Genomic DNA, 26,729 nt, shown 5'->3' on the forward strand with positions numbered 1-26,729 from the left:
CTTGAAACCCTAAAATCTCCATCCATGGTGGCACTTCTCTCATCTGTGGTGCAGCATGGAGCTGCTATGAAGTCATCAGAGATCCATGGACCTTTGCATGTGAGTGAAATGTGTGTTGGGGTGAGTTTAGAGGCCCCAGCCTCTGGGGGATCAGGAGAGCAAAGGTATCCCAGCTCCTCCAGCACTTGGTGCCTGCATCACAGAGTAAAATCCCAGTTAGGGCTCTGGTGGTGCAGTTAAATCAGATGGGAAGGGGCATTTATGTGGTTAGTAAGTTTCATGAAGACGAGGGTATCTGGTCTTACATCATTCCTGACCCCTCATTCAATAGCTTTAGTACTATCACAGGACTTGATAAATCATTTTTGCATCATTATCATGGATGATTCAAGTGATACTGTAGCTGCTGTGAATATGGGAAGGAAACAGATAATTTGATGAAATATGTCATTTTAATTGGTTGTTTATGTGTGGACATTCACTTTAAAAAAGTGATAATTATTTCAGAATAATTTTTACATGACTAAATTAGCACCATTATTTCTTTCTCTGTATCCTGAGTTCACAGCTTTTACATTTAACTTAATAGCACCAGCATAGCCACATAGAGAAATGATGTGGTTTGCCTCCTTTATTAGCACAGATAGAGTGTTTGTTTCATAAAGAGCGTTTTTTTTGTGATCATGCCAAAGCTTGTGTGAAGCTTTCACAGCTCTCTGTGAAAGTTGAAGGCAGAGATACATTTTGATACAGACGGTAAATATGCATGGTATGTCTGCATTAAATGGGGAGATGCAGAAGCTGGAGAAATGCTCGGCAAGTTTGCATGCTTTAGACTCTCTGAAATCTAGAATAAGAATTTAAGATGAGAAAGATGATTTGATGATTGGGGCCACCTGCCTGCCCAGGTAGATTCCATCCCTGCTCTCAGCATGCTGTTAAACACACATGCAGTTTCCAGTTGCTTTCCACTGCTTTACCAGATGTTTGTACAGCTGTATATTCTGTATAGCAACACTATATTTGAAAAGCAGTCACATCTCATTCTTTAAGTGAATAATTTTCCTATTTTCCTACTCAATGTCATATTGCATATCTCAGCATGACAATTCAATCAACTGGTTTCTCTTTACGTGAGTGAAAAAAACTGCTTTGGTAATAAGGCTTTGTGAAGTGGATTAAGACTGTAGGTGTTCCTGGTGAAACATGAAAGGTATATGAAACACTTCAACTCTGACTCTGGGTTTGTGTGGAAAAATCAAAAGTGGCCAATGACATTTCCAAATTACTGTAGACTTGTTTTAAAAATAAAGTGTGTTCTTGAGGCCAAGTCTTCCTATTAAATTGGCCGGAATACTTTTTATTGTAATACTTTAATAACTACTTTTTTATGTGAGCTGGCATTCTATCTCTGAAAGTGGCTTCAGAGTGTGTGTGTTCTTTGTCTTTCCGCCACACAGAAAACATCCTAGTAGTTATTTTTACATTTCTTTTTTGTGGAGGAGAATCTTTCATTGTTTGTGAAACTGAAGGGAGAACAAGGGGCGAGTGTGCTGGTGGAGATGAGTGAGGAGCGGTATCATACGCCTATGGGGTAAACATCAGCTGGTGAGATTTTTTTTTTTTTTTTTTTAAAATGCCCAGTGATTCTGATTCTTGTTCCGGTTATCTTGGCACTGCACGTAAACTGAATTAATCTTCTTTAATGTAAGCGTATTAGAGTGTGCGAAGATGAGAGGCACAGCAAGACCTACTCATTTAGCCAATCTCTGATCTCTGTCCCTGTCCCCTATTTTCAAGCTGACCTGACTCAGCTTGTGAGTGTATTCATGTACTTTGTATACTGCATTAAAGTTTCATAGTCTTGGCTTGTACTGAGGGAATGGCAATGTAAACCGTGCTATTTAGAGGCTATGCGTGTCACGTGGAAGCGTAGCTGCTCTCCCTCCAGTTCTTCATGCTCTGTGGCAGTCTGGAGTTAGTACAGTCGCTGCAAGCACAGGGCTTCAAAGGCTGCCTGAACAGTTTGTAAAGGGAACGCTATTCTGTGTCTTCTTTTCTTCCCTCAGGACCTTTCCACAGATGTATTCCTGTGCTTTTTCTCCAAGAGAGAATGTAAAAAGCGAAGCAGGACTCGATCAAAGGACAGAAATGTACAGAGTCAGTGTAGATCTCCACTGACTTCTGGGGGCTTGGGGAAAATGACTGCAGTTTTTCTTAGTTTGATGCTTATTGCTGTGACCTGAGTTTGCACCAGATTGATTAAGTAGGCTTTAGTCTCATAAGACTTTTGCTGTTTGGTTAGGCATGTCTTTCCAGTATGGGATTTCTGCTAAAATTTGCTTCAACATTTTAAAATGTATAGGCTGTCATCTGGTGTTGTAGAAACACTTTTAAAATTTGTATTAATCTCTCACTTAAAAAAATAAATATGTGGTTGAGGTGGTGATGTAAAAAGGTGATAGAGCCACAAGTCAACGGCTGTTATGATATGCCTCGCAGCAGTGTGATGTCTACTGAGATAGTTTTTTAGACTATGTGCAGGTTTTGTGTGTCTTTATAGGTGGATGTGACATTTTCACATGGGTCTTCTCTCATATAAAAGGCAGAAATTAAATAATACTGAAAACTGAATCAAATTGGAAAACGAGTATTTTCAGTAATGCTTTCTGCTGTCTGTGGAGTTCTGCTTTGTTGGGCTCTTTGTAATAGTGTTAACCATCTCTCCTACTGTAGGGCTTGAGGGACAGGACTCCACAAAAGGAAATGCACGAGAAGGCCACTGAGCTTTGGTAATTTTGTTCACAGGAGATGGTGCTAGTGCAATACATACCCAGGAGTGATTTTTCTAATCACCTAAACAACAAAGTTGAATGCTGTATTACCTACCCCCACCCCCCTTAAGCACAACAGGCCTGTAGGTAAATGCTATTATTTCATTATTTCATTTTCCTCTATTTGTGTTAGTGGTTGAGTCCTTGTTTTATACTAAAGCTGTAAATTTTCAGGGGCTGGTACCCTTTTTTGGTTTGTGTTTCTAAACCTTTTAGAGCATTCTTTGCTGGAACTGGAAGACACTCGAAAAATGCTTTTAGAGCTTATTTCATGTGTCGTTCATGTGTCATTATTTCATGTGTCAGATGTGAGTTAGCTGCTTACTACAGTAACATTACAAAGTGCTGGCTGACAGATCATGTGAATACAAAGTCATTCCTTCGTGTTCCTCTTGATTTTGATGTATGCATGCACATAAATAGCAATATTTCTTCCACGCAGGTGTGGGTATCATTAACTTACATACCTGCAAATCATATCGGAATATAGTTCTTGTTCCAGTAGTTGAAGATATACATAGCATCTTCTGTGTAGGATGGTAAACCTGGGCAAACCTGCAGAGATTTTATGCAGCTAAGTTATCTTCATGTGTTTCAGGTGTAGGCCAGCTGAATTCTTCATCCTGCTTCAAACATAGATGGAAAGTAGTGGCAGAAAAAAGGTCTAAGTGAGAATTTAATGAGTGCAGTTTCTTTTTGAGCCAGATGGGTGTGCAATTAGCAAATTTTTGAATAATTTCAGGGCACAAAGCACATTTACAGACTATTGTGGTCTCACGTTTGCCAGTATTTGTAGGGTTGAGGTGCAGTGCATTACAGAATATCACAAGCCTAAATGGTGAGCCAGTCACTCTGATGGCTTAGATTTTTTTTTGTGTGTGTGTTTTTGGTCTGCATGTGGTCTTTATTTTGATCTTTGAGGTTGTCATAGCTCTGTCAAAGTCAATGAGAGTTTTATGATTGCTCCTTCATCTGCAGTTAGGATTAAACTCTGACCTCCAAAAATATCAAAAAGTCTTATTTTGTTTCTAGCAAACTATAGTGGTAACAGAGGACAATATTATGCCTTCTGTCTTTCTATTTCAGGAAGTATCTCTTGATATCAGTCTATATCAGCCTGGCTTATGAATGTTGACGTTAGTCAAACATGTCTGACATTCATGCTGTCATGCATCATCTGATATACCTGGGAAGCAGCCAGTTGGGAAACTTGGAAGAGTTTAGCCACAGCAACCTAGGTTTTCATAAGACCAGAGTGTGAATTCATGCTCCCAGGTACAGCTGTTTTACTACAGTTACCCAGAGTAGCTTCAAGAGTGTCACGAGTTCATCAGCAGGAGCTGATGTCTTCCTGGGCAACAGGAGGGAAATGTATTCAAGCCATGCAGGGAGCTTGAGCCTTGTCCTCCTGGTTGATTCATGGAATTCTGCTAGACCTTTATCTTGCATAGACTCAGGGGAACTGCGCTTATTTGTTTGCATATAGAATTGGGTCTTTTGTTTAAGAAACAATACATGAACAACTGGTGTCTGCGCAGCTGGAGAGGAAGGTGCAGCTAATGTTACGGTTTTATTGTTGACTCTACATTTGAGTCCTGATAAGCCCAACTAATCAATTAACAGATTGTTTTGGGGATATGAGTCTAAATGTTGCATTTCATTTTACAGCAGAGTAGCAACGTATCTTCCAGACAGAGCGCTGTGTTTTGCAAAGCCTTTTACTAGAGCCGATGGCAGAACAAATAGAATGGTTTGTGTGTGACTAAAGACTTTTTTTTTATTATTTTTCAAGCCTTTTAATTTCATTGCAAGTATCCTGCTAACATATCAAAGCAATTGATTTCAGATTTTGTGGTCTGTTCTATAAATTTTAACAAACAGGCGTATTAATCAGACTATCCTGATTTATAGGTAGGAAGAATTGCAAACTTTCAAAGGTTAAGTATTGTTCCAAATCACAGCATTTAAACCCCTGTAATATTTTAAGTCTTCTCTCCAGGAATTAATCTGCAGTATTGTTTCACTGCTTCACTTACAAGGCTGGGAGGCTGCCGATGTGGGTCACTGAAGTAGAATGAACAAACATGCATTTAGTAAAACGCAGATGAAAGGGTGGTATCTTTGGATTCTGTTTGCAGCTGTTGCAATCAAGACAACTTCATTGGGAAGCCCACTGAAGGGATGACTGAATGTAATACAAAATAAAATGCTGAACTCTCCCAGTTTATTTTCAGTCTTTGTCATTTTGAGTATGTGTTTTCCTGCAGCTTTTATAAAATTGAGTACTTCCCAGTCTTTGGTGCATTTATGTCTGTCTTCAAATTTAGTTCACATTCTGCCTATGAATTAAATTGCTCATTTCTTTAAAGGACTTCTTTTTTTTTTTTTTTTTTTTTTTTCAGAAAATATTTGCATTTTTATAGCTAACTGCATACCCCCAGAAATGATTTGGCAAGTGAAATTTGCAATACTGTTTTGCGAAAGAGAAATAAAAATACTCTATTTGAAAAATATCAGAGATCCTAAGCATTGTTTGTTTTTATGTCATGAAGGCTGAACCCTAATGACATAGAAGCCAGTATGGGCTTTACTTAGTAAAAGCTGTTAACTTCAGTGAGGTCTGAATTTGGTCTTATTTGACTCTAATTCCAGGAAAACCACGTGATTTCTAGTTCATCCTCAGCTCTTGATGTATGTAGTCCACAGTTTAATAAAAGTAGAGCATGAAAGGGCATCATATATTGGACTAAATGGGCAAAACTTTTATTCTGATTCATCTTTGTAATCAGACCAACTGTATATGTGAACTTTCCCCCTGGTGTGTAAGAAATTTGGTTGTTTTTCAGAGGAAAGGAAACTGGAGAGAGATTTAAATTCTTCCCAGAATAATTGGAACAACCGGAAAAATTAAGAGAAGACCTAAACTGATGTTCATATTTCACTGCTACTTAAATTAACAATGCAAAGCTCAGGATAGAAGTAAACTTGAATTGCTTCCATAACTATGTATGTATATGATCTGACATGGCATATAAAAATGAAGCTTTGTAAGAGTTGATGGCTCGCCTGATAGGATTATGCAGAAGAGGAGCGATTCTCACCTGAAAGACCCTTGCCATGTCAATGCAGACCTCATCAGAGGTGGCAGTAATTGAGTGGGATACATTTTCTGGAAGAATGCAGGACAGATGGTGCCAATTGCTGAATATTTCTATTTGTGAGTGTAGCAGCTGATTGTGAGACACGTTGGGAAAGCCCAGAGTTTTGCCTCACCAGTGTCCTTCTCTGACAGCAGCTGGTAGTGGATGCCTTGGTAGAAGTAGGAGAAGGATCTAGTGGTACTTTTCCCATCCTTGGGTGGTTTGTAGCTAAAAATACTATGAACAGTGATGGGAACACCAGCATATAATACAAGCTTTTCTTATAGGGTTTAAACATAAACAATAAATATTTTGGGTGTGAGCACTTTCCCTTAGATTTTTCTGGATGCTGATGGATATTTCTCTTGCATAACTAACTTATTTTGTGGCACTGCATGAGTTCCAGATTTCAGACATTTGGGAGTAACATAATGAGAAAGAAGCGCTTTGTGCCTTACCTTTCTCTCTGAAAAGCTGCATTTATATATATGCAATGGTAGCATCATTCATGCCCCTTTGTGTATGCGTGGAACATGTCAGTAGTAGTAGAAACTTCACATCCGTGAGCCAGATGAGTTGGAATTGAAACTTGTCATGAAGGGGGAAGTGATGGTAATGAGATTTAAGTGGGAAAGAGAAATAAAGGAATTTTACCTGAATGAAATAAGACTTTAAAAGCGGGGTTTAGGTTTTCATGGCTTTTTAGAAGTGAGCCTCAATTAGGCAATGCATTTCAAGAGTTTTTGCCTTACAATTTATGCCTAACAATATTCTTTTTTGCTTGCATTTCTAAAATAGTAGGATATATTCATATACACACACACATTTTAAATTCTTCCTTTTAATATGTGAACCATGTCTCTCCCTTGCTCCATGCCCTTACTATCTTTCTTCCTCTGGATTGTCTAAACTGTGTACCTTACCAGTCTGTCACCAGTTACCCTCTTATTTTGTATTTGGCTGACAAGACCTCCATTCAGTCCTTCTAAAAAAAGAAGTAATGTGATGCTGTCTCCAAGGCAAGCTCCTGCAAACTGCTAGCACTATTCCCCAAGCTGTCCTGATATGTGAGCACCAACAGGGACATAAACAAGAAATGTTATGAGTTCTGATTTCATAAATCCAAGGGGAAGCTGATCAAATTAAAAAAATGACACAGGGGGTAAAATATAAAATACTCTTTTAAGCTTGACAAACATCTCCTGCTCTTTAAAAACAGCTGATTTAAGACTAGCACTGTTATATATTAAAATGCATGAAGTATTCTTTTGAAATCTTAACCATAAAGCGCTATGCTTCATTAGAGGAAACAAATACCTAAGAAAAAGCTGGCTTGTCAGGTGGGCTTACTCTGAGAAAACACCGATATTTACCCAGGACTTTTGAGGGTGAAGATAACAAGAACTTAGCTTCTCAGTGAAAGGATCTCTACTAATCTTTCATGACACGCACTAAATGTATATTGCCATTCTGGTTCTGGGTCACCGAATTGTTAAGTATTTCATAGAGGTCTGAGTTTGGTGGTTTGTGTGTGTGGTTGGGTTTGTTTTCTTTCTTTGTTTGTTTTTTGTTAAAGGTAGAAACTGTTGAAAATAACTTGAGAGTTCCCCGTTTTCCTGTAGTTGTTCTCAAACAGTAAATATTGCCCCCACAAAAGCAGGTCCTGGAACTGTAAAGCTTGCAGACTCGGTGTTTATCTTGACTATTGTAGTGGGGTTGAGTGTTCAGAAATCCCCATATGCAGCCCCTATGTTTATTTTTTCAGATTTTTTTTTTAGTATTTCTACAAGACCTCACCATAGCTGTCATCTTGTTAGAAACACAGATGCTAATTCAGCCTTGATATTTTTATAGCAAGAAGGATATATATATTATCAGAAGTCATTGCCAAAGTATTTAGGCTTTTATATGCTGTATGTCTTAATGAAAATTTGATGTGATAGGACACAGTTCATAGCATAGGTCTGTACTCGTATACTTTACTGTGTAGTAGAGTTTTATCAATTTCTAAGTTTATCTAATTTAGGATACTATACAGGGTTGAGGATAATCCTAGTTCTTCCTTATTGCAGGGGGGTTGGACTAGATGATCTTCAAAGGTCCCTTCCCTTCCAACACAAACTATTCTATGATTCTTCATAACAGAGGTAACTTTCACTGAATCATTGTTTCAGATAGTCAAAATTGATATACGAGGTCTACAGATAGGGGTAGTTTAAACTCAGCTATAATTAAGAATACTCAGTAATGATATGAAAGCTGGTAGATTACCTTTTAGTAAGGTTATTCAGTTCTTCCCTATGGAAAATCCTGTAGTTTTAACTTTACAAACTAAATACAAACTAGACTTTTTTGAACTGAGACTTTACCTTCCTAGAGACTATTTCAGATTGTGATAGGTTTGTTGGATGTCCCCTGGTTCTTAATTAATGAGTGAGAATGAATAATTGGTATAAACGTGGAAGGCCTGTAGGAAGTTAAGGTCAAGTTTGCAGGAGCAGAGAGCAAGGCCTCCTAGATAAGGTGTTTCAGCACTGACTGGAGAACTGGATTTGTTCCCTGTTTCTTATATAGTTTTGTGATTCTGGGTGGGTGTCACAAAGCAAAAATGTTCCCAAGAGATCATACTTTAATTATGCTCCGAGTGCAACGTTTCAGATACAGGGCCTAGTTTGCAGAAGGAATACTAGGAATACCAGAGGAAAACGTATTGTGAAATTAATTTTGTTATCAGAGCTTGAAAAATGGTGAATGAATAGGTTTGGTGCTCTGTATTCAACAACAATGTGAAATACATTATTGAATAACTATTCCTTAAATGCATAGCATCCCTTCTATGCAGTAGACATTAATCTCATAAAAAACAATAAATGATCTTTTAATTAAATGTCATAATGTATATTCCCAATAAGGTTGTATTAAGGTTTCACAGCCAGTTTTAATTCCAGTTTTAACTCCACATTTGAGTGCTTCACTTTGCAAGTGTAATAATGTTCTTTTAACACAGCTTTTTGAATTTAATATAAATAGGTATGGTAAATAGAAACAGTATGTGCAGAAAAACTAGTGCATTTGTACTAAGGAATAACGCCTATCAGGGCGTTTGTAAATACCTGGCCAAATGTGGAAAAACCTGTTGCCTATCTAGCCATTCATGTAGGCAAACAAATATAAGCAGAGAAGCAAATGTAACAGCAATGCAAAAAGCTGACTAAGAAATGGAGATTTTTTGCAAGTCTGTCACTAGTTGGAGGAAATCCAAACTTTGATATTTTCACCATTCGAATGAAGAAAGCAGCACAGAAATGTGCAGCTCGTCTAGAAAACTGAGGGGTTTTGTACTCTTGCACTCTTCTTGCCTTTCCTCACATCAGCGTGGAGACAAGCCCACTGTTCTTGTTGTTCAAACTGGTGGCATCAGGTGCGGTTGCTCAGAGATGGTTTCAGGTTGCCTTCAGGCAGAGAGGACTGTTCAGCAGCTTCTCCCCAGGAGAGCATTCAAGGGGTGTCAGTGCTACTTGTTTCCTTTGGTATAGTTCTGGTAGGAAACCCATCGTCTTGAGAAACTGGTCTAGTTTTCAGATGCTGTGATCCATGCAAGCGATAGGGATTTGTGGAAGGGGCATCTGTGTTAGAAGGATCTGGCCCTTGGGTTTGTCCTTGGGATTGAGGAATTGCAGGAACACAATGACGTACTGTAGTTGCGGCAACAGCTTTTTAAATCCAAATTTTCTAATCTGGAGCCTCTTTTGATGCTGCTGTGTTGTAGTGTAGGTTCATAAAGTAGGTGTCAATCTATGTCTGACTGGAGACATCTTGTTGCGGTCCTTTCCAGGCATTTTGGTTTGTATGTCTGATACATCAGAATAATGTCTGTAATTTATGTGTTTGTAGTAACAGATAAAAGCAGAGAAGCTCAAGTTGATGAATTAACCATTGAGGGCTTATTGTGATGATCAACAGATCATACGATCTAGGAAGATGTACTTTCTTTCTGCAGCTCCTGCCTCACCTGTATTCTTAAATTACCTTGGCTTAAACAGCACTGCTGCTGCTCGTTCCGTGGCGACACTCTTTCCTTGCTGCTCACTGCTGGGAGAGGAAAAAAAAATAGACTTCCTGGTTTGAAGAGCTCAAAGTTTCTGCTCAAATGTGTATTAAAGTACTTAAAAGTTCAAAACAAACACATGCAGATGCTTAATTTACTTCTTATTGTGAGTTAAATCCAGGGGGCTTGCAGTTTTGCTTGCTGGGACAGCAGACAGGCTGTTTGCTCCTGTTTTTTTTAAAAAGGGGAGTTGCTACTTGCTGTCAGCTCGGAGAAGCCCTGGTCACTTCTTGGCTCTCCTTGCCCTGAAAAGAAAAGAAACTCTGAAGTTTTGAAGAGAAGAATGAGTGAGTTTGCTGAAGATGAAAAGTACTGGAGCGCAAAGCTGGTGGAAGGACTGTGCTGCATGGGTCAGTAACGCGGACTGGCAGGATGGCAGGTCTGCCTTCGGGAGAGAGCAGAGCGCTCTGTGGGAGAACCTCTCAACAGACTTTCAGTCGGTTTCCTTCCTTAGTTTGGTGCTTTTTTCTTAGTCTGTCTTCTAGTTACTTCATTTGGGGGGCTTGATTTGGTATGTTCTGCTCTGAGCTCAAGCATGCTGAATACTGTTACACTGTTTTCTTCCCAGTGTGTTTTTGCTTTTCTGGAAGCATTTGTTTTTTTGAATAAAAATCACAGTTGTGTTGTTGAATGGGGTTTTCTGTGTGGTTTTTTTTTTTTTTTCTTCTTTTTTCTTTAATCCTGGTGTTTTTCACAACATGAAAGATGACAGCTTTACACAGATGTGTAACAAAGAGGATGTCAGGTACAGAGTTCTTCTATGGGTGTATATATGCATATATAAAAGGAGTATGGGTAGTAAACTTCACTTCTTTTGCTTATTTTGGCATTTTAATTGACAATAGAGTTGAAATTAATAGTCAGTGCATGGGCTAACAAGATACAAGGAAATGGATTTTCTTAAAACTATTTTTTTTTTTTTTTTTTTTTTTTAACTATTGTCACAGTAGCATTTCCTGAAGTGTAAACTTTAGTGGTAGTAGTCAAAACTAGCTGAGCTTACCTTAGGAAAAAAGACACTTTGTACACTTGTGGTCTGGAACATAAAAGGTACACAAGTTTTCAAAACTGAGAATTTAAAAATAGCTGCATGTAATGGAACAAGTACAAGTGAAAGTATTTCTGTTTTTCTTTTATTTCTGAGATTTTCTGTTCTCTACATCTACCAAAACAGAGCTTCCACTTTATTAGGATAAATAACTGGCGGAAATACTGTCTCACTAGATGAAGGCTATAGGGAAATGTATATATAGCAAAGTTTTCTTAATCTGACAGATTTTTTTTTTTTTTTTTTCCTCCAGTAGTGCTGTTTTGCTTTTTAGTTTGTCTCTTATTCCTCTTCTTTGGGTCCTCAACTAGAATAAGAGACTGTGGAGCTGTGGAGCGGGGAAAAAGTGTATGCCAGAAGCTTGGAAGATCGGTGAAGGTGTTTAAGGAACAGCAGCTATTCTGTATAGAGCTGAATGTACATGTGTACTACACATACTACCTGAAGAACTTATTGCCACAGTGAACTGTGGCTGCAAAAGCTATAGGTGTGTTAAAAAAAAGCATTGGAAAAAATAACAGGGGAAAAAAAATACATCTATGACTTTTAAATGTCAAGATACGTATAAGCACATAGAAAGTCTGTGAGTCATATAAGGGAGGAGTATACAAAGGCTTCACAGGCTTTTGCTTGTCTTGTTTTCACATTTGTTCCCGAATACTAATTTCTCACTGCTGTTAGGAAGAGTGTACGGTGCTCAGTTTGGCCCAGGATGGACTCTTGTAGGATCTCATGCCATTTTGAAAGACGTCAGTATCACACCAGAGACTTGAAAGTCCATGAATATGGACCTTCTGTGAATTTTTTTTAAATTACTTATGTTACCTTTGACCAATCTGAAACCAGTATTTTTTAATGTAAAACACAGGATCTGATTCAATCTTCTAGTGATGGCAGTCGCTGCAGAAGGGGTCTTGTTTTGCTACTTGAGCTCATTGCTTATTCTCAGCCACACTACATATAGCCCGAGTCAATGAAACAGCGGCGATTTTGTTGCACAGGGTCTTAAGGGATCTTGCTATTTTAAGCTTATACAGATGGTCTTGGTCCTAACGCTCCATGACTCCTGCTCTGGGGAGCTCCGGGACTGTGAACAGGGTCTGTAGCACTTGTACTGGCTAGTGACCATACATAATTTAGTGGACATAACTCTGGCGCTAGAGTGGTGGCTAGTGTTTCTGTAACATGGGTCTGTAGAATACATGTGGATGGGAAGTAATATGCAAGTGGGATGCTTTCTCAACCCAAATCTAATGCTTTTATTGTTTCTTCTCAGTATTTTGTGGGCATTGATGCTAACTGCTGTGCCAGGGAGCAAACTGCTGGCAGTGGCTTGATCCCATATCTGGGTTAGTTAACATCCCTTTTTATGTTATAGAGGATTAAAAGAAAGAGAGCACTTTCTCTGACTGAAGCTATAGCTGATCCTTATGTGGTGGAACAAGGGTGATATTCTAGTCAAAAAGCATAGCGATCAAAAAAGTCGTCTTTCATATAGTAAGAGACTTTCTATTGGTAAATACTTTAATAATTAGTTGGATTTTAGAGTTTATAAGTAGTATTTATAGCTCATAAAAGTTTGCCTGGATCTTTTTAGTACATTTTAGGGAACAGTTGACTTCTAGGAAGTTACATTTTTGTTAGTAGTGCTGATATTATAGCAGTGGGGCTGTCGCCCTGGAGGAGCTCACCTGGAACTGCTGCTCAAGAAACTTACATGACATGATGTGGTATACTGCAAAAACATTTGAATGCTGTTATTTTAATTAGACATTTCAGAGCTTTTGCAGGCTATTCTGTTGTTAAACTTTATTAGAATGCTAATTTTATAAAGCTGTCCATAAAAAAAAAAAAAGTCTTCTGCATCGTTTGTAGGCTATTAAACCCTTTTCTTTTTCCTTTTTACCTATAGATGAGCGGGACAAAGTACAAAAGAAGACCTTCACAAAATGGATAAATCAGCATCTCATGAAGGTCAGTTGATATTTCTGTGATGTCTGGATGACTGACTAGTACAGCAGTGATTGTGTCTTTTACTAAATGTTTGATTTCAAGATGCAGCTGCATTAAGTATAATAAGGAAGATCTTAAATTGTGGGATTTATGCATGTACTCTGTCTTTGAGGAGTAAAGGGGGAGTTGAAATGCTGCTGTCTGATATCCCAAGGTGATCTATTTGAATACTTGCATTTGAAATTAAAATGAGTCAAAGTTTAAGGGACTTGGTTGTCTAAAAATCTTGACTCTTTTCTGGCATTAGACTGTTATGGCTGTAGCACCACAGCTAAAGCAAATGAAATTTTTTTAAGTACCATGTTGAGGACAGGGAAATGACCTTGAGAAGGATAGCTCTAGATCATCCTGTGGCATCAGTATGCTGCTCATGGATTAAAAATAGAGGCTTTCCAGGGACAAAAGTCACTTTTCAACATCTTTCTTTTGAATAGCAGTGAACTTTGCCTCAGGGACAGAGCACATCATTATAACAACATGTACAGCTTTTAGTCAACAGAGAACTAAAAGCTGTGAGTTCACCTTCACTGCATGGCCCTTCAGTTCTAAATTTAATCTGCTGTTTCAGCGCCAACTGTCTAGGCCAGACATTTCTCCGGAGCAACAGATTGTATAATTACTTAACACAACTTGCTTTGATTTTTTTTTTTTTTTTTTTTTTTTTTCGTCCCCAGAGGTTGGATTCATGTAGAAGTTACATTAAATAAAAAAGTATCTGCAAACTGTCAGAGTTGAGATATAATTAACAAGCATAGTCTATAATGTTCAGAAACTGCTGTAAAGATTTGCTCGTGTTCATATTTAGAGAAAAATACTTTTTTTTTAGGTGGCAATTTAATTATTCTCTGCTTCTTGTGTCTGTACTTGTGGGCATTTGAGAAATATTGGACACTGAAGCAGAACAGAATTTCTTCAGGGATGTTTAAAAGCAACTTGGAATGCTCCTTGAATCCTTAGAAGATGCAGAATTCTGGTTTTGCATCTTTTTGAAACGAGGGTAGCTCTTGGAAATGATGTGAGTTAGGAAGCTAGCGAGGCCCAGACGTGAACTTGGTCCCAGTTTTATCTTTAGCAAGAGACCTCTCTTCCAGAGTGCTCTTTTCGTCCTTCTCACTATGATTGAGACATCAGGAGTGGTCCTGACACCAGCATCTGTGCAGCAGCAGCTATGCACAAGCTTTCTGTGCACAGGGTGAGTTTGGAGTCGCAGAATGGCTTTTAATACTGCTGATACTGATAGGTTTTTCTTTGTGCATTTGCTAAACCTAAAGCAATCATGCTATGTAGAAACAGCTTCCCCAAAGACGAGAGACTGCAGACCTGCAGCCTTCCCTTTATGGATTTTACTTCTTGTTTATAATATAAGATATATATCCATTGTCCAGTACTTCAGACAAATTAGATTTAAAGAAAAAAACATGCAGGAAGATTGCCAGTACTCTGGCAGCAAAATGCAATATCCAAATTAACCATCTCTTTCTAATTGAAGGTAATTGTATAAGTTACTAATCTTTCCTGTATTAAAGATGTATTTTAAAGGTGTGGTTTTAGGCTTTTCTGCTTCCCACAGAAAACTATCTGAAGCTTCTTGGAGAACAATCCTTTAACATAAGTTTAAAATGAGGCCTGTTTTTACAGAAGAGCAGTGTATTGAAAATTATATTTCTATACATTGTTATCTTACACAATTTTAAAACATGCACAGTCATAGTTGCCATACTGTTAACCTCTTGGGAGTAGCTTAAAAAAGATTTAGACTCTAAACCTGTAAGGAAATCAGGGTAAAGAGTTCACATTAAATCCTTTTGACTTGCTTGCCAAGGTCAGTGGCCTTAGGCCTTCATCTTCAAATAGTTCTCAGTATGAGTGATTATAGATAGATGGATATATGTGTGTGTCTGTACTGCTGGCCTTGATTTTCATCTTTCATCTCAGATCGGTTGCTTTAGAATTCAAGTAAAGGATTGTTAACTTACACAAATATAGTTTGACTATGGCTCTTCTATTAACTGAATTTATGTAGCAACTCAACTTTTTTGGAATTACTCAATTTGAAAGCAGTTAGCGATACAGTTGTCAAATTTCTGTTCTTACAGCGTAGTTTTTAGGACAGTGACTTGCATGGAAATTAAAAACAATCCTTCAGATTCTCTCTCTTAAGACACAAAGACAGATTTAGAAAATACTATATATAATGGAGGGAATGCAGGAAAAGTATCACCATAAATGTTTTTAGTAGAGTCTCTAGACCTGTCCTGGTCTATGCATTAAGTTGAATTTGAGTCCCAATTTTCAGCTTTATTACCTTTGATTTAATACAAAATACATGTGACTCATATTTACCCACTCAATGCCAATAGCTTGTTGCAAACAACAACAACAACAAAAAAGGTAGGAATCAGTTTATTTCAGGCATCTCAGTAGCTTTGTTCAAGCTAGTTATCCAGACTTCTTTTGTAGGTAGCAGAGAGTACAGGCCCTTCTAGATGTCTGGGACATCTACTACTGTAGGAGGAGGTGAATTGTGTCCTAGAAGTGCTTCCACTCCACTGACTGAAAAAGGAGGTCAGTGTGCTTTATCTGTCGCTGTGTAGGATTCAACAAGAAGCGGAAAGGATGAAGGTCATCGTGGAAATTATGAGAGATCGTGGAAAGCACTAGACCATGCATGTGGCAGCACACTATGGGCCACGGGGATGGATTGCATTTTTTTGTTGTCTTTTTTCCCCCGTCCTATTTATGTTCTTTACTTTCTGTTTCCTCACTTTCTTTTCTCGGTCTCCTGTTTCTTTTTTTTTGTTTTCTTTATTTTTTCTGTTTCTCTTTTCTCCTCTTGTCTTTTTTTTTTATTTTTTCCCTACTTGTTTAGTTCTTTCCTTGCTCCTGTTCTTCTGCAGTCCTTGGGAAAGTACCGGACTCTTATCCCTTTATAAAACTATATTAAAAACTTTTTTTTTCTAGGTCAGCAGCATGATGGTTTTATGGATTACCAATATTTGTTAGGGAATGGCATGGAAGCTTACTGTTATTCTTCTAATTAAATTCTGTATTTATGGGTAACCACAAATAAGAAGACGGCTGAGAAATATTTATCCTTTTGCTCGCCGTTACCCATCTTTAGTTGCATTAGATTCAAAGTGATTAAGTGCATAGTATATAAAATTCAGTGTTTGAGATTAGTCCCTTGTCAGTTCAACTGACTAGTTAACCGTGTATTTGTGTACTTTGCTAAAGTAGAAACAGTCATTGCAGAAATATTTCCTGCAAATAATCTTGAGATACATAGTTGTAGAGACAGGTGCCTAATGTGTTATTTGCAAAATTCAGCTGTTCAAGTTATCTTTGAATTCCGCTGTTGAGGATCAAGTGGACTGTTGCTACATTTTTTAAATGTTGAAATTTTTGTTTTGAATTGATAATACCTTTTCCTAGGGCTGATTAGAGCATTGCACTTGCTAAGGCTACTGTTTAATGTCTAATGATGGGGCTCCAGTTTAAACGTTATCTTTTACTTCTTGTTGACATATGGGCTGGAGAGGTGAGATACTGGACTTCAGACTCGCCTGCTGCTGTGGTATAAGTGTCCAAGGAGAAACTCTCACGCCGGCGTAGCGTGGCGGTGGGGTAGAGATCTCTTCTCCACTTCTCTAAACCTGCCTCTGCTTCCAGCAAGTGTTTTACTTTGCTGTTATCAAAATAGGATGTTAAATTCTAGTACTTGCTACAGTGGTAAGTGACCCTTGATGTAACAAGAATAGGTACATTTTTGGAAGAAAGAGGTTTCTTTCTAGTGTAGCATTTGCGTGGTCCTAAAGCACCCAAAGAGAAATCCAGCATCCATGAAAGCCCAGAAATTCTTTCTGACACTCTGTTGAATCTCAAACCCCAAACCCTAAGGAAAGAATGAGAAGTGTGAAATACAGGGGGAGAATGAGATAAAAGTGCAAAAATAAAGTTGATGATGAAAAAGGAGTAATAGCGGACAAATTCTTCTTTGTTGTTCAGTTCCTTTCTCAAACCAATTAAAAAATATTTTTGTAGCGCCAGGTTGTAGTCTTGACAGATTAAACAAGATATTTTGAAATACGTAGTTTCTTTATCAGAAATGATGATGCACAGAAAATAGGACTAAAGGAAAGGCAATCAGAGACTGGCTGGATCAGTGCTCTGATGGGGAAAATGTGGTGAGCACCCAGGTATCTCTCCTCCAAGGGAAAATGTTTCTTCTTTTTTCATGGGAAAAAAAAAAGTTGTAGAGAGCCTCTTAACTGACCTTCTAGCAGCAATATGGGATCCTGGAGTGCCTGAGCAGCTCCCTGGAGAGGGAGGGCTGTCCTGCCCACGGCACTGGCAGGGAGCCTCGCCACTCAGTGCCCCCCACAGCGCAGCTTGTCTTGGGACTAACCAGACCTCGAAAGGAATGTGCTGGTGATGGGAGCCAGGGGGAGCACCCCTACACAGTCATTAGTGGCTCCAAAAGTCACTTTTAAAGGTCTTATGAGCAAGAAAGCTTTTATAAGTAGCAGGAGAAAATGCTTTTAAAACTATTGTTCTAAAGCACAGGGTTCAAAATCCTGTACTGTGTTGCAGTGACAGTGCATTAGAGAGAGAAAGCGAGCAGCTTTTTGTTGTGCAAAGATTGAATGAATAATTCAGAATAGAAACCTGAAGTTATTGATTCCTGTGCATCCTTGAGGCAGCACACAGTTTGTAAATGGCCACTTAGGGTCGATTGCTTCGTGAAATGTTCAGGTTTGCGCTTAATGGCAGAGGGACGTTCCTGATACAGCGCAGTCATTCCCTTGCTGAAAGTTGGCACTTCACTGACACTACTGGTTATCATTTTAGATAGCACTACTCTGCAGTATCTTCTTTTTAGCCATGCAGTTAATCTAAAATTCCCCACCTCCTCCTCTCCTAGAAATGAAGTTTTTTTTTTAGTTCTACTTTTATATTTATTTTAAGGGATAAGGCATGTGGTGTTAGCCTAATAGTAGTGGCTTTTTAAAAAAAGTCTCAGCGTAACACCTTTCATTTTTGAAACATGCTTGGAAAAGGAATGTCTTGCTTTGTTTTTTTTTTTCTCCTGTGTTAAGGAAAATAAGATGAAGATTGCTTGCTGTGCTAGTGCATCTAAATGAGCCTTCTCAGTATTCTTCATAGTTAATTCTGACAGCTGCTGCAAATTGTGCTGGGAGCAAATCCTGTGAAATTCCACTTCCAGTACAGCCTGCAGCTTGCTTTAGGCATTGGGTGCAGCTGAAGTATCAGTATTTCCTTCTCTATTTTGTTTTTCACTTGTTCAGAAAGGCCTATTGTTGTCTTTGTACAGGAGAATATTTCATTTTTTCTCCTAAAATCTTTTGCTATTTTGTGTTCAGGGCTATTCTAAAAGATCTTTAAGTGTTTTTTCTTTGAGAAGTGCTCCTTCTGAAAAATATATAAAAATAACTCTTGAAGATCATCAGTTAATGGTGTAAAGAAGTATTTGATTTTGTTATGATCCCTGGAAATATGCACAATTATAGTTTATTCATGCTACACTGCATACAGATTTTTCAAAAGTCTTCTACTTGGAGATAAACTGCAGAGCATCTTTCATCTGCTTAGTATAATCTATAGCTGTTTGCAAAGCAGATCAGCAAGCAAACTCAGGACATTTTTGGTGTTTAATCAAAGTTTAGACAAGGGAGGAAAGTAACCAGGAGACAGTGAGGAAAAATAGCGACAGAATACCAGGAGTTAAAGCTGAAAAATAGGAGGAAATTTGTACAAAGTTTCAGAGGCTAATGATAAACTGCATCACAAAATCTCTCTGCAAGCAAATATATAAATAAATCCAAGTCCATAAAAACTGTGCCACAGATTTCAAGTTTATTTGATCCTCTTAATTCATGCAGACTTCATGACTAATTGGGAGCAGGTAAGGGAATAATTGCAAACAGTAAATTAAATATGCATGAAATACATGATAGTTTGAGTGCACTGATATTTTTATGGCATGCAGCACTATTGAACTGGTTGAGTGTATGTTTTATAATCCTTTTTATTGTGGTGTTTGAGTTTTTTTTTTTTAAATTGTTTTGTATAGATGCTCATATATGAAAGAATGAGTATAAGGAGAATTAAGTCTACCATGAGATTACTGTATGATGATATAGAACCACTAGAATCAATATGTTTCCTATGGTAGACTAATATATTAATATATTAATTCATTCTCTTTTTGTGGGTTCATTGCTTGCAATTCACTCTCAGCATAGATTTTATTTAGTATTATTTATTCCGTAGAGATCACAAGAGATAAAATTATACGATTTGCAATTAAATGTTGGCTTTTTAATTAATTGTTAAATTATGCATGGAATTATATTTTACCTATATACTTTTGATGTATCCATATTTAATAATAATTTCTATATTGGTTTAGAAATACTCTGACTTGATTTTGCTCCCATAGGGCCAGTGTAATTGTGCAATTGGCTCCAGTGGGAGTAGTATTTGTTCCAATAGGTGGACTCCAGATAGTAAGCAACCTCCAACATTGTGATAAACATTACCAAAATATTTCATTCTACAACAGTATTTCACATAGTTTGGAAAGCCATTGACCCAAGGTAGTGTAGATGTGTGACTACGTGTTTTTCCTGTGAAGAATATATTGTCTGCTAAAGGCATTTATGGTGCTTTGGACAAGGAAATTTAAAGATAGTGACATAATGTTTAAAATTCTCATCTGCCTACTGAAATACAGTACCTTGGCTTTAATCAGAATAACTTTATGTCTGCCAACCTTATGTTTTACCTGCTTTAGGCAGGTATGGAGTTTGTTGCTTTTGGTGGTCTGAGTTAGTGAATACCTGTAGTTTTAAGCTGTGAAAGCCAGATTTATTGCCTGGGTTAGATGTTATTAGCATTACATTTGTATACTTTAAACAATTCATCTCTGATGAGGTATATTTGGTGACACATAGTACAGGGCTGGAAAGGAGAGGGCAAGTTGGAAGCATGAATATTGAAGAAGAGTGGTGGCACTGTCTAACTGAAATACTGCAGTGTGTCTCTGGACAAAGGTAAAATTGGACAAAAGGTGACCATGGTTGCTGTCAGTTTGAGTTATTGAACTGGAACAAGGAGGTTGACAGTAGATTTTTGGTTGCTAACTAGCATCAGAAGGACAGGACTGTGTGGCAATGGGGAAAATCATTTATCCTCATAACTGACGGGAGGAGCAGATGTGGAGATCTGCATTTGAACACCTATGAAGGTGCCCTCTGTAGCCTATGCAAGAAGGAGGTCTTTCTGTAGTACAGGTCAGCTCATCTGCAAGCAGATGTGCAAACCAGGTCAGGTCACACTTGCTGTTCTGTTCCCTACCTGCTGCAGGATGTGGGGTGGCTGCCTCTGGTGTGGACATGTGCCTTGTGAGAGAAGTGCCAGCCAGAGAGACCTTCAGCCTGTCAGGTTCAGAAAGTCACTAGCAAAGCTGCTAGTTAGGTCTGGACTGATTGGGAGGGACTGCTTCAAAATTTAAAAAGGGAAGGTAACTTAACAGCAAGCAATTGCAAAATCTCAGGCTCATCTTTCAAAGAAAAGAGAGAATTGAGAAGTAGCAAAAGGACAATGAACTTCTAAGCAGCAGAACCGGGGAAAGCAATAGGTAGGGTCTCCTGGGGAAGTAATCCAGTAGAGGGAGGAATGCAGGAGATCTGTCAGTCATTGAAGGCGTTTGTGTTGGAGGCACAAAGGCAGGCTGCAGACAGACAGGACAGATAGGAGGCATAGTATAAAATATACTGCTGCTTTTAAGAGATGTGTGAAATACAAAGGAGCCATACAAGATGTGGAAATGAGGACAGACGGACTATAAAATTTGTATGAAGGAGTTACTAAAGCAGTGGTGGGGTAAAATCAGACAAGTAAAAGGTACTGAAGGAGTTACAGTAAGAGTGTGACACAAAAGTCCAGAGGAGAAAGGTTCTGTAATTATGTCAGAATGTGAAGAGGGAAGGAGAACTATGGATGCATTACCAAGGAAAAAGACAAAAAAAAAAAAAGAGAAATAGTATTTAATGGTGTAGAAAAGTCTGAATTACTCTGGCCTCTTCAGTCTACAAAATACTGACTTGACAAAACACATTTTAACAAGATCAGGGTAAAAAACATAAGGAAAGAGCAGATCAAAGACTATTCAGGTAAGTTATGTGCTTTCTGGTTGCACAGCTTCATTCACCCAACAGGAACTAATTGAAGTGATTTACAACATTTTATCATTCTCTTTATGAATTCAGAGAGGACAGGGGACCCCTAGGAGCCTGCAGTTACAGTAAGCATAATACCTCTCTCCCAAGCAGAAGAAAAAAACGGGGAGTTACAGACCTTGCAAGGTAATTTCTCTCACTGTGAAGACCGTGGAATAGATTATTAAACTGTCACTTATCCCACCTTTGGCTGAACAACTGGTCTTTGAAAGCACGTGGACAAAGGGGAAGCAATTCGCATGGCCTATCCACATTTTTTGACACGCTACCACACGTAGTCTCATTAGCAGGCTACTGTCACAAAATTTGAACAAAAGAATCGCAGATATAGCTTGCTTGGATATTGCCATCAGTAACGGCTACAGCTAGAACTGGCACTAGGAGGAGGCAGTGCCATTGGTTGTGGCTGCTGTCATGGCTGCCAGCGAGTACTGCAGCATCATCATCTGGCTCTGGGAGGCCACTAGCATGAGCAAAGACCTGTCTTCCTTCCCCCCAGAGATGGCATCCGAGCACCTGCCACCCTTGCCATGCTGCATCATCAAATGAGGACTCAAGCTCTGTCACTTTACACTTCTAGTGATATCTCTGTTTCTCTGAAGCTGCACTGTACTTTTCTCTGGTTCAGGCCTTTTGTCATGTAATCAGCAATTAAGTGTGGCCCTCACCGTGCCACAGTTCTTAACAAGATCCATCACTTGCACTGGGCTGTGTTGGTTTATGCCCAGGGAGCTCCAGCAACTACAGATGAGCTCCATGCCCTGCCTGTGGGCCAGCACAGTGCTTAGGAGACAGCTCATAATTCTGCCTTTTCATAGACACACATGAGTGTGCTTGTGGGCACATGGTTGTGAAACTCCACCTGGCTGGACAACTCCTGATCTTTGTGATGACAAGAGGTTTGCAGCTATCTGTAATAAAGCAGTAAGAAGATAAGTCTTCTTGGAAAATCAAGAACAGGTTGTGATAAATGTGTTTATTTAGTCTGAAACAGAGAAGACTGATGGGAGATGTGATAGATAACATCTCAGTATTTAAAAATAGTGGTTATGCAGAGGCTGGTGAACAAGTGTTTTCTGAGGTCAGGGCCTAAGGGGGAGGGGGGACACAACAAAAAATTCAGCTTAGTTTACAGAAGATTTAGTTTGAAGATTAGCAAGGAAAAATCCCCGTCCCTGAAAAGCAAGTAAGCATAATAAACACTGAAGTATATGTATTACATACTGTAGAATTTCCTTCATTTGAATTTTCAAGAATAAATTTGAGAAGTGTTTCTGGGATGTTCTAGCCAAACTCAGTCTGCTCCACTGCACTGAGTCGGATGAGGTGATTTGTTCAGTCCTTTTTAGCCTTACAGTTGTATTAGTTAGCCTAGTAAGGCTCAGCCCTTCTCTGGCAAAAGTGTTTGACTTTGAGTCTCAGAGCTGATCACTGCCAAGTTCCTTACCAAAGCTTGTATTTTCATTAAATTAGTGACTTCAATCTGCATCAATCTTACAGTTCCAGTGAGAATGCCCTGAATGCAGAGAATGTAGTGAGCTACCCTGTAAAGGGAAATGTAGTGATGTTTGCGTTGTGTTCTTCGTTAATCTGTATTTATGCCTTTATAAGGAAAATATTTTAAAAAGCAGACAAGATAAATGTCACAGATGAGACTTTAAGCAGGTTATGAGTCACACTTCAATTATCATTAGTAATATGTGCTGAGGCACTACCTCCTAACAGCTAGCAAATGTGATAGAGATGTAGAGGGGGTTCTATAATCTGTTTCTTTTTTTAAAGTTGTTTTTAACATTTACAAATATATATTCTAACACACAAAAGTATTTGAACAAAGAGTATTGCATTGAGGAAGAATCATAAAAGGTTACTGAGGTGCAAAACATGAGAAAGATGGATGTGCTGTACATTAAAATCACAACTGGTGCAAGAAGTGTTAATGGGCTGCGAGCATGCATGGAGTCGCATGGGACACCACATGACACACCATGTGTGGCATCTGTCCTCTGTGCCCACTGAGAGCTGTCTGTAGAATGGAGGTTACGTTGAAATAGATACTAAAGCTGGCTGGATATTTCTGTAACTTAAATTAATGTTTAAGACTTTAAATTGTAGTAATAATGGAGTAGGTGTCCATTTTATGTTAGACAATACCCATTTCCACTGACCTGGTGAATCTACGCAGCATGGAGTCCACTTGGATGGATTATCTGATCCTAATATGCAAAGTTACAAGCAGCCAGCCAAAACTGTGTGTTTAAAAACAGTGGGGGTAGTGCTATGATAATGATGACACCTATAGAATCATAGAATGGTTTAGGTTGGAAGGGACCTTGAAGATCATCTCGTTCCAACCCAGCTGTCATGGACAGGGACACCTCCCACTAGACCAGGTTGCTCAAAGCCCCATCCAACCTGGCCTTGAACACCTTCAGGGTTAGGGCATCCACAACTTCCCTGGGCAACCTGTTCCAGTGCCTCACCAGCCTCCGAGTAATGAATTTCTTCCTGATATATAATCTAAATCTCCCCTCTTACAGTTTTAAGCCATTCCCCTTCATCCTATCACTACATGCCCTTGTAAAAAGTCCCTCTCCAGGTTTCTTGTCAGCCCCCTTCAGATACTAGAAAGCTGCTATAAGGTCTCCCCCTGGAGTCTTCTCTTCTCCAGGCTGAACAACCCCAACTCTCTCAGCCTGTCCTCATAGGAGAGGTGCTCCAGCCCTCTGATCATCTTTGTGGCCCTCCTCTGGACCTGCTCCAACAGGTCCGTGTCCTTCTTGTGCTGAGAGCTCCAGAGCTGGATGCAGTACTCCAGGTGGGGTCTCACCAGAGCAGAGTAGAGGGGGAGAATCACTGCCCTTGACCTGCTGGCTGTGCTTCTTTGGGTGCAGCCCAGGACGAGGTTGGCTTTCTGGGCTGTGAGCATGTCTTGCCAGCTCATCTTGAGCTTCTCATCCACCAACACCCCCGAGTCCTTCTCCTCAGGACTGCTCAATCCCAAGCTGTATTTGTGTTTGGGATTGCCCCGACCCAGATGCAGGACCTTACACTTGACCTTGTTAAACATCATGAAGTTGGCATGGGCACACCACTGCAGCCTGTTCAGGTCCCTCTGGATGGCATGCCTTCCCTCCTGCGTGTCGACCACTCCACACAGCCTGGCGCCATCAGCAAACTTGCTGACAGTACACTCAATCCCACTGGCCATGTTGCCAACAAAGATGTTAAACAGCATCCCAGTACTGACCCCTGAGGAACACCACTCGTCACTGCTCAGCACTTGGACATCGAGCTGTTGACTGCAACTCTTTGAGTGTGACCATCCAGCCAGTTTTTTATCTACTGAGTGGTCCATCAGTCAAATCCATGTCTCTCCAATTTAGAGACAAGGATATCATGTGGGATAGTGTCAAATGCTTTGCACAAGTCCAGGTAGATGATGTTAGTCTTTCCTTATCCACCAATGCTGTAACCCCGTTGTAGAAGGCCACCAAATTTGTCAGGCATGATTTGCCCTTAGTGAAGCCATGTTGGCTGCCACTGATCATGTCCTTATTTTCCATGTGCCTTAGCAGAGTTTCCAGGAGGATCTGCTCCATGATCTTGCCAGGCACAGAGGTGAGACTGACTGGCCTGTAGTTGCCTGGGTCTTCCTTTTTTCTCTTTGAAAATGGGGGTTATGTTTCCCCTTTTTCCAGTCATCAGGAACTTCACCAGACTGCCACAACTTCTCAAATATGATGGATAGTGGCTTGGCAGCTTCATCTGCCAGTTCCCTTAGGACCCGCGGGTGAATCTCATCAGGTCCCATGGACTTATGCACCTTCAGTTTCCTCAGCTGGTCTCGAACCTGGTCTTCTCCTTCAGTGGGTGGTACCTTATTCTGCCAGTCCCTGCCTTTGCCTTTTTCAACTTGGGCAGTGTGGTTGGAGCCCTTACCAGTGAAGACTGAGGCACCTGCTTGCATACTTGCTGATTTGGGGATTAGGAGAATATTGGAATGCATTTCATGAAACCAAATATAGGAAGATAAGAAGAAAAATGTATGGACAAGATTTAGCAATGACCTGATTTTTTATTTTATTTTTTTTAAAGTGAAAAACAGTATATTTGTCTTAAAGCCATACAGGTATCTTTTTTTATGTTTATTAAGAGTTTATCTAGAGGCATGTGAAATATTTGAAGGCTGGGGGCAAAATGCAAAATAAAAGTTTGCAAAAGCAATGGATTAATTGGATGATTGAGTTGTCTGAAAGAGGTGTGAAGGTTAACGTAAAAGCAAAACAAAAAAATCATGACTTATCTAAGCTTAGCTACAAGGAGAGGGCTTTAGAGGGGTGGAACACATGAAGTGTGTTCAGATCACAAAGTTCTTATGCGCTAATAGAGTGTATGGCATTGGCCAGATGAGAAAGTGAAGGATGAACCCAAGGATGCAGCCAGGGATGAGTCTTCAGTTAGGAAACATCTGTTACAAAGAAAGATCAGGGGTGTTGAACTCACTTTGGGTGGGAAACTTGTTTAAAGGTGACTTAGTAAAAGTATTTGAAATGGTAAATCAGTTTTATGCAATGGAGTAGCTGTGCCTGCTATTTGGGAAAATTAATATTCAGGAACAAAGTCAAATAGCTAGAAAATTACTCCTGAGTATGAAATAAAGAATGATTTATTTTCAGTGAATTACAAGAAATATTTCCCGTGGAGTGGGTTATCAGACTGGCAAGGAAAAGAAAAGAGTGAGAGTGAATTTTGGACCACTGGACCTAAATCTGGATTCGCCAGACTTGGCTTGCAAGGGAATAGACACACAGAAGAGACTGAGCAGAAGTTTTTGCCCTTTGTGCCATCTTGCCGCCGGCACTGGCTGTGGGCCTGTACTATTGGGACAGGGAGAGCCAGTTGGCGTGTCCTGGGCGTCCAGTGATGGAGCGTGTGTGCCTGCCTGGAGCCAGGGCAACAGCACCATCTGCAGCCCAGCACCCATCCCCTGGGCAAAGCTGTGCCCAGAAGGCACTGTCACAGGGTTAGCCAGTGATTAAATTCTGTCAGAACTTGTGTGCCTGTTTATTTTTAACAGGATGGGTGAAGTTTATTATAGGATTCAGTGCAAAACAAAGATTGTAACGAGGGTTTGTATTTACAGTTTGCTTTTTCGCTAGAAATAAATTTTGGGTTTAAAGTAAGGAGATTAAAGAACATAAGAAACTGATGGGGGAGGATGTCAATCTGCATGTAACTGCTTTGGCTCCCTGGTCTCTTGGCATGACATCAGGTTGGCCATGGACTGCAGCTCCATGCCTCGCTGCACCGAGCAGCTCGTTG

General features: G+C 39.4%; 1 protein-coding gene across 1 annotated transcript in view; it reads left to right on the plus strand.

Moving 5' to 3' along the window:
• DST (dystonin) overlaps positions 1-26,729 on the plus strand; it is a 313,178-nt gene that overhangs the window by 85,280 nt on the left and 201,169 nt on the right. The window contains exon 5 of the mRNA XM_082481488.1: positions 13,043-13,104. Coding sequence (XP_082337614.1) covers positions 13,043-13,104 — 62 coding nt within the window. The remainder of the gene's footprint in view (positions 1-13,042; positions 13,105-26,729) is intronic.

Source organism: Vanellus vanellus (genome assembly GCF_965231255.1).
Source record: "Vanellus vanellus genome assembly, chromosome: 3".
Lineage (NCBI taxonomy): Eukaryota > Metazoa > Chordata > Aves > Charadriiformes > Charadriidae > Vanellus > Vanellus vanellus.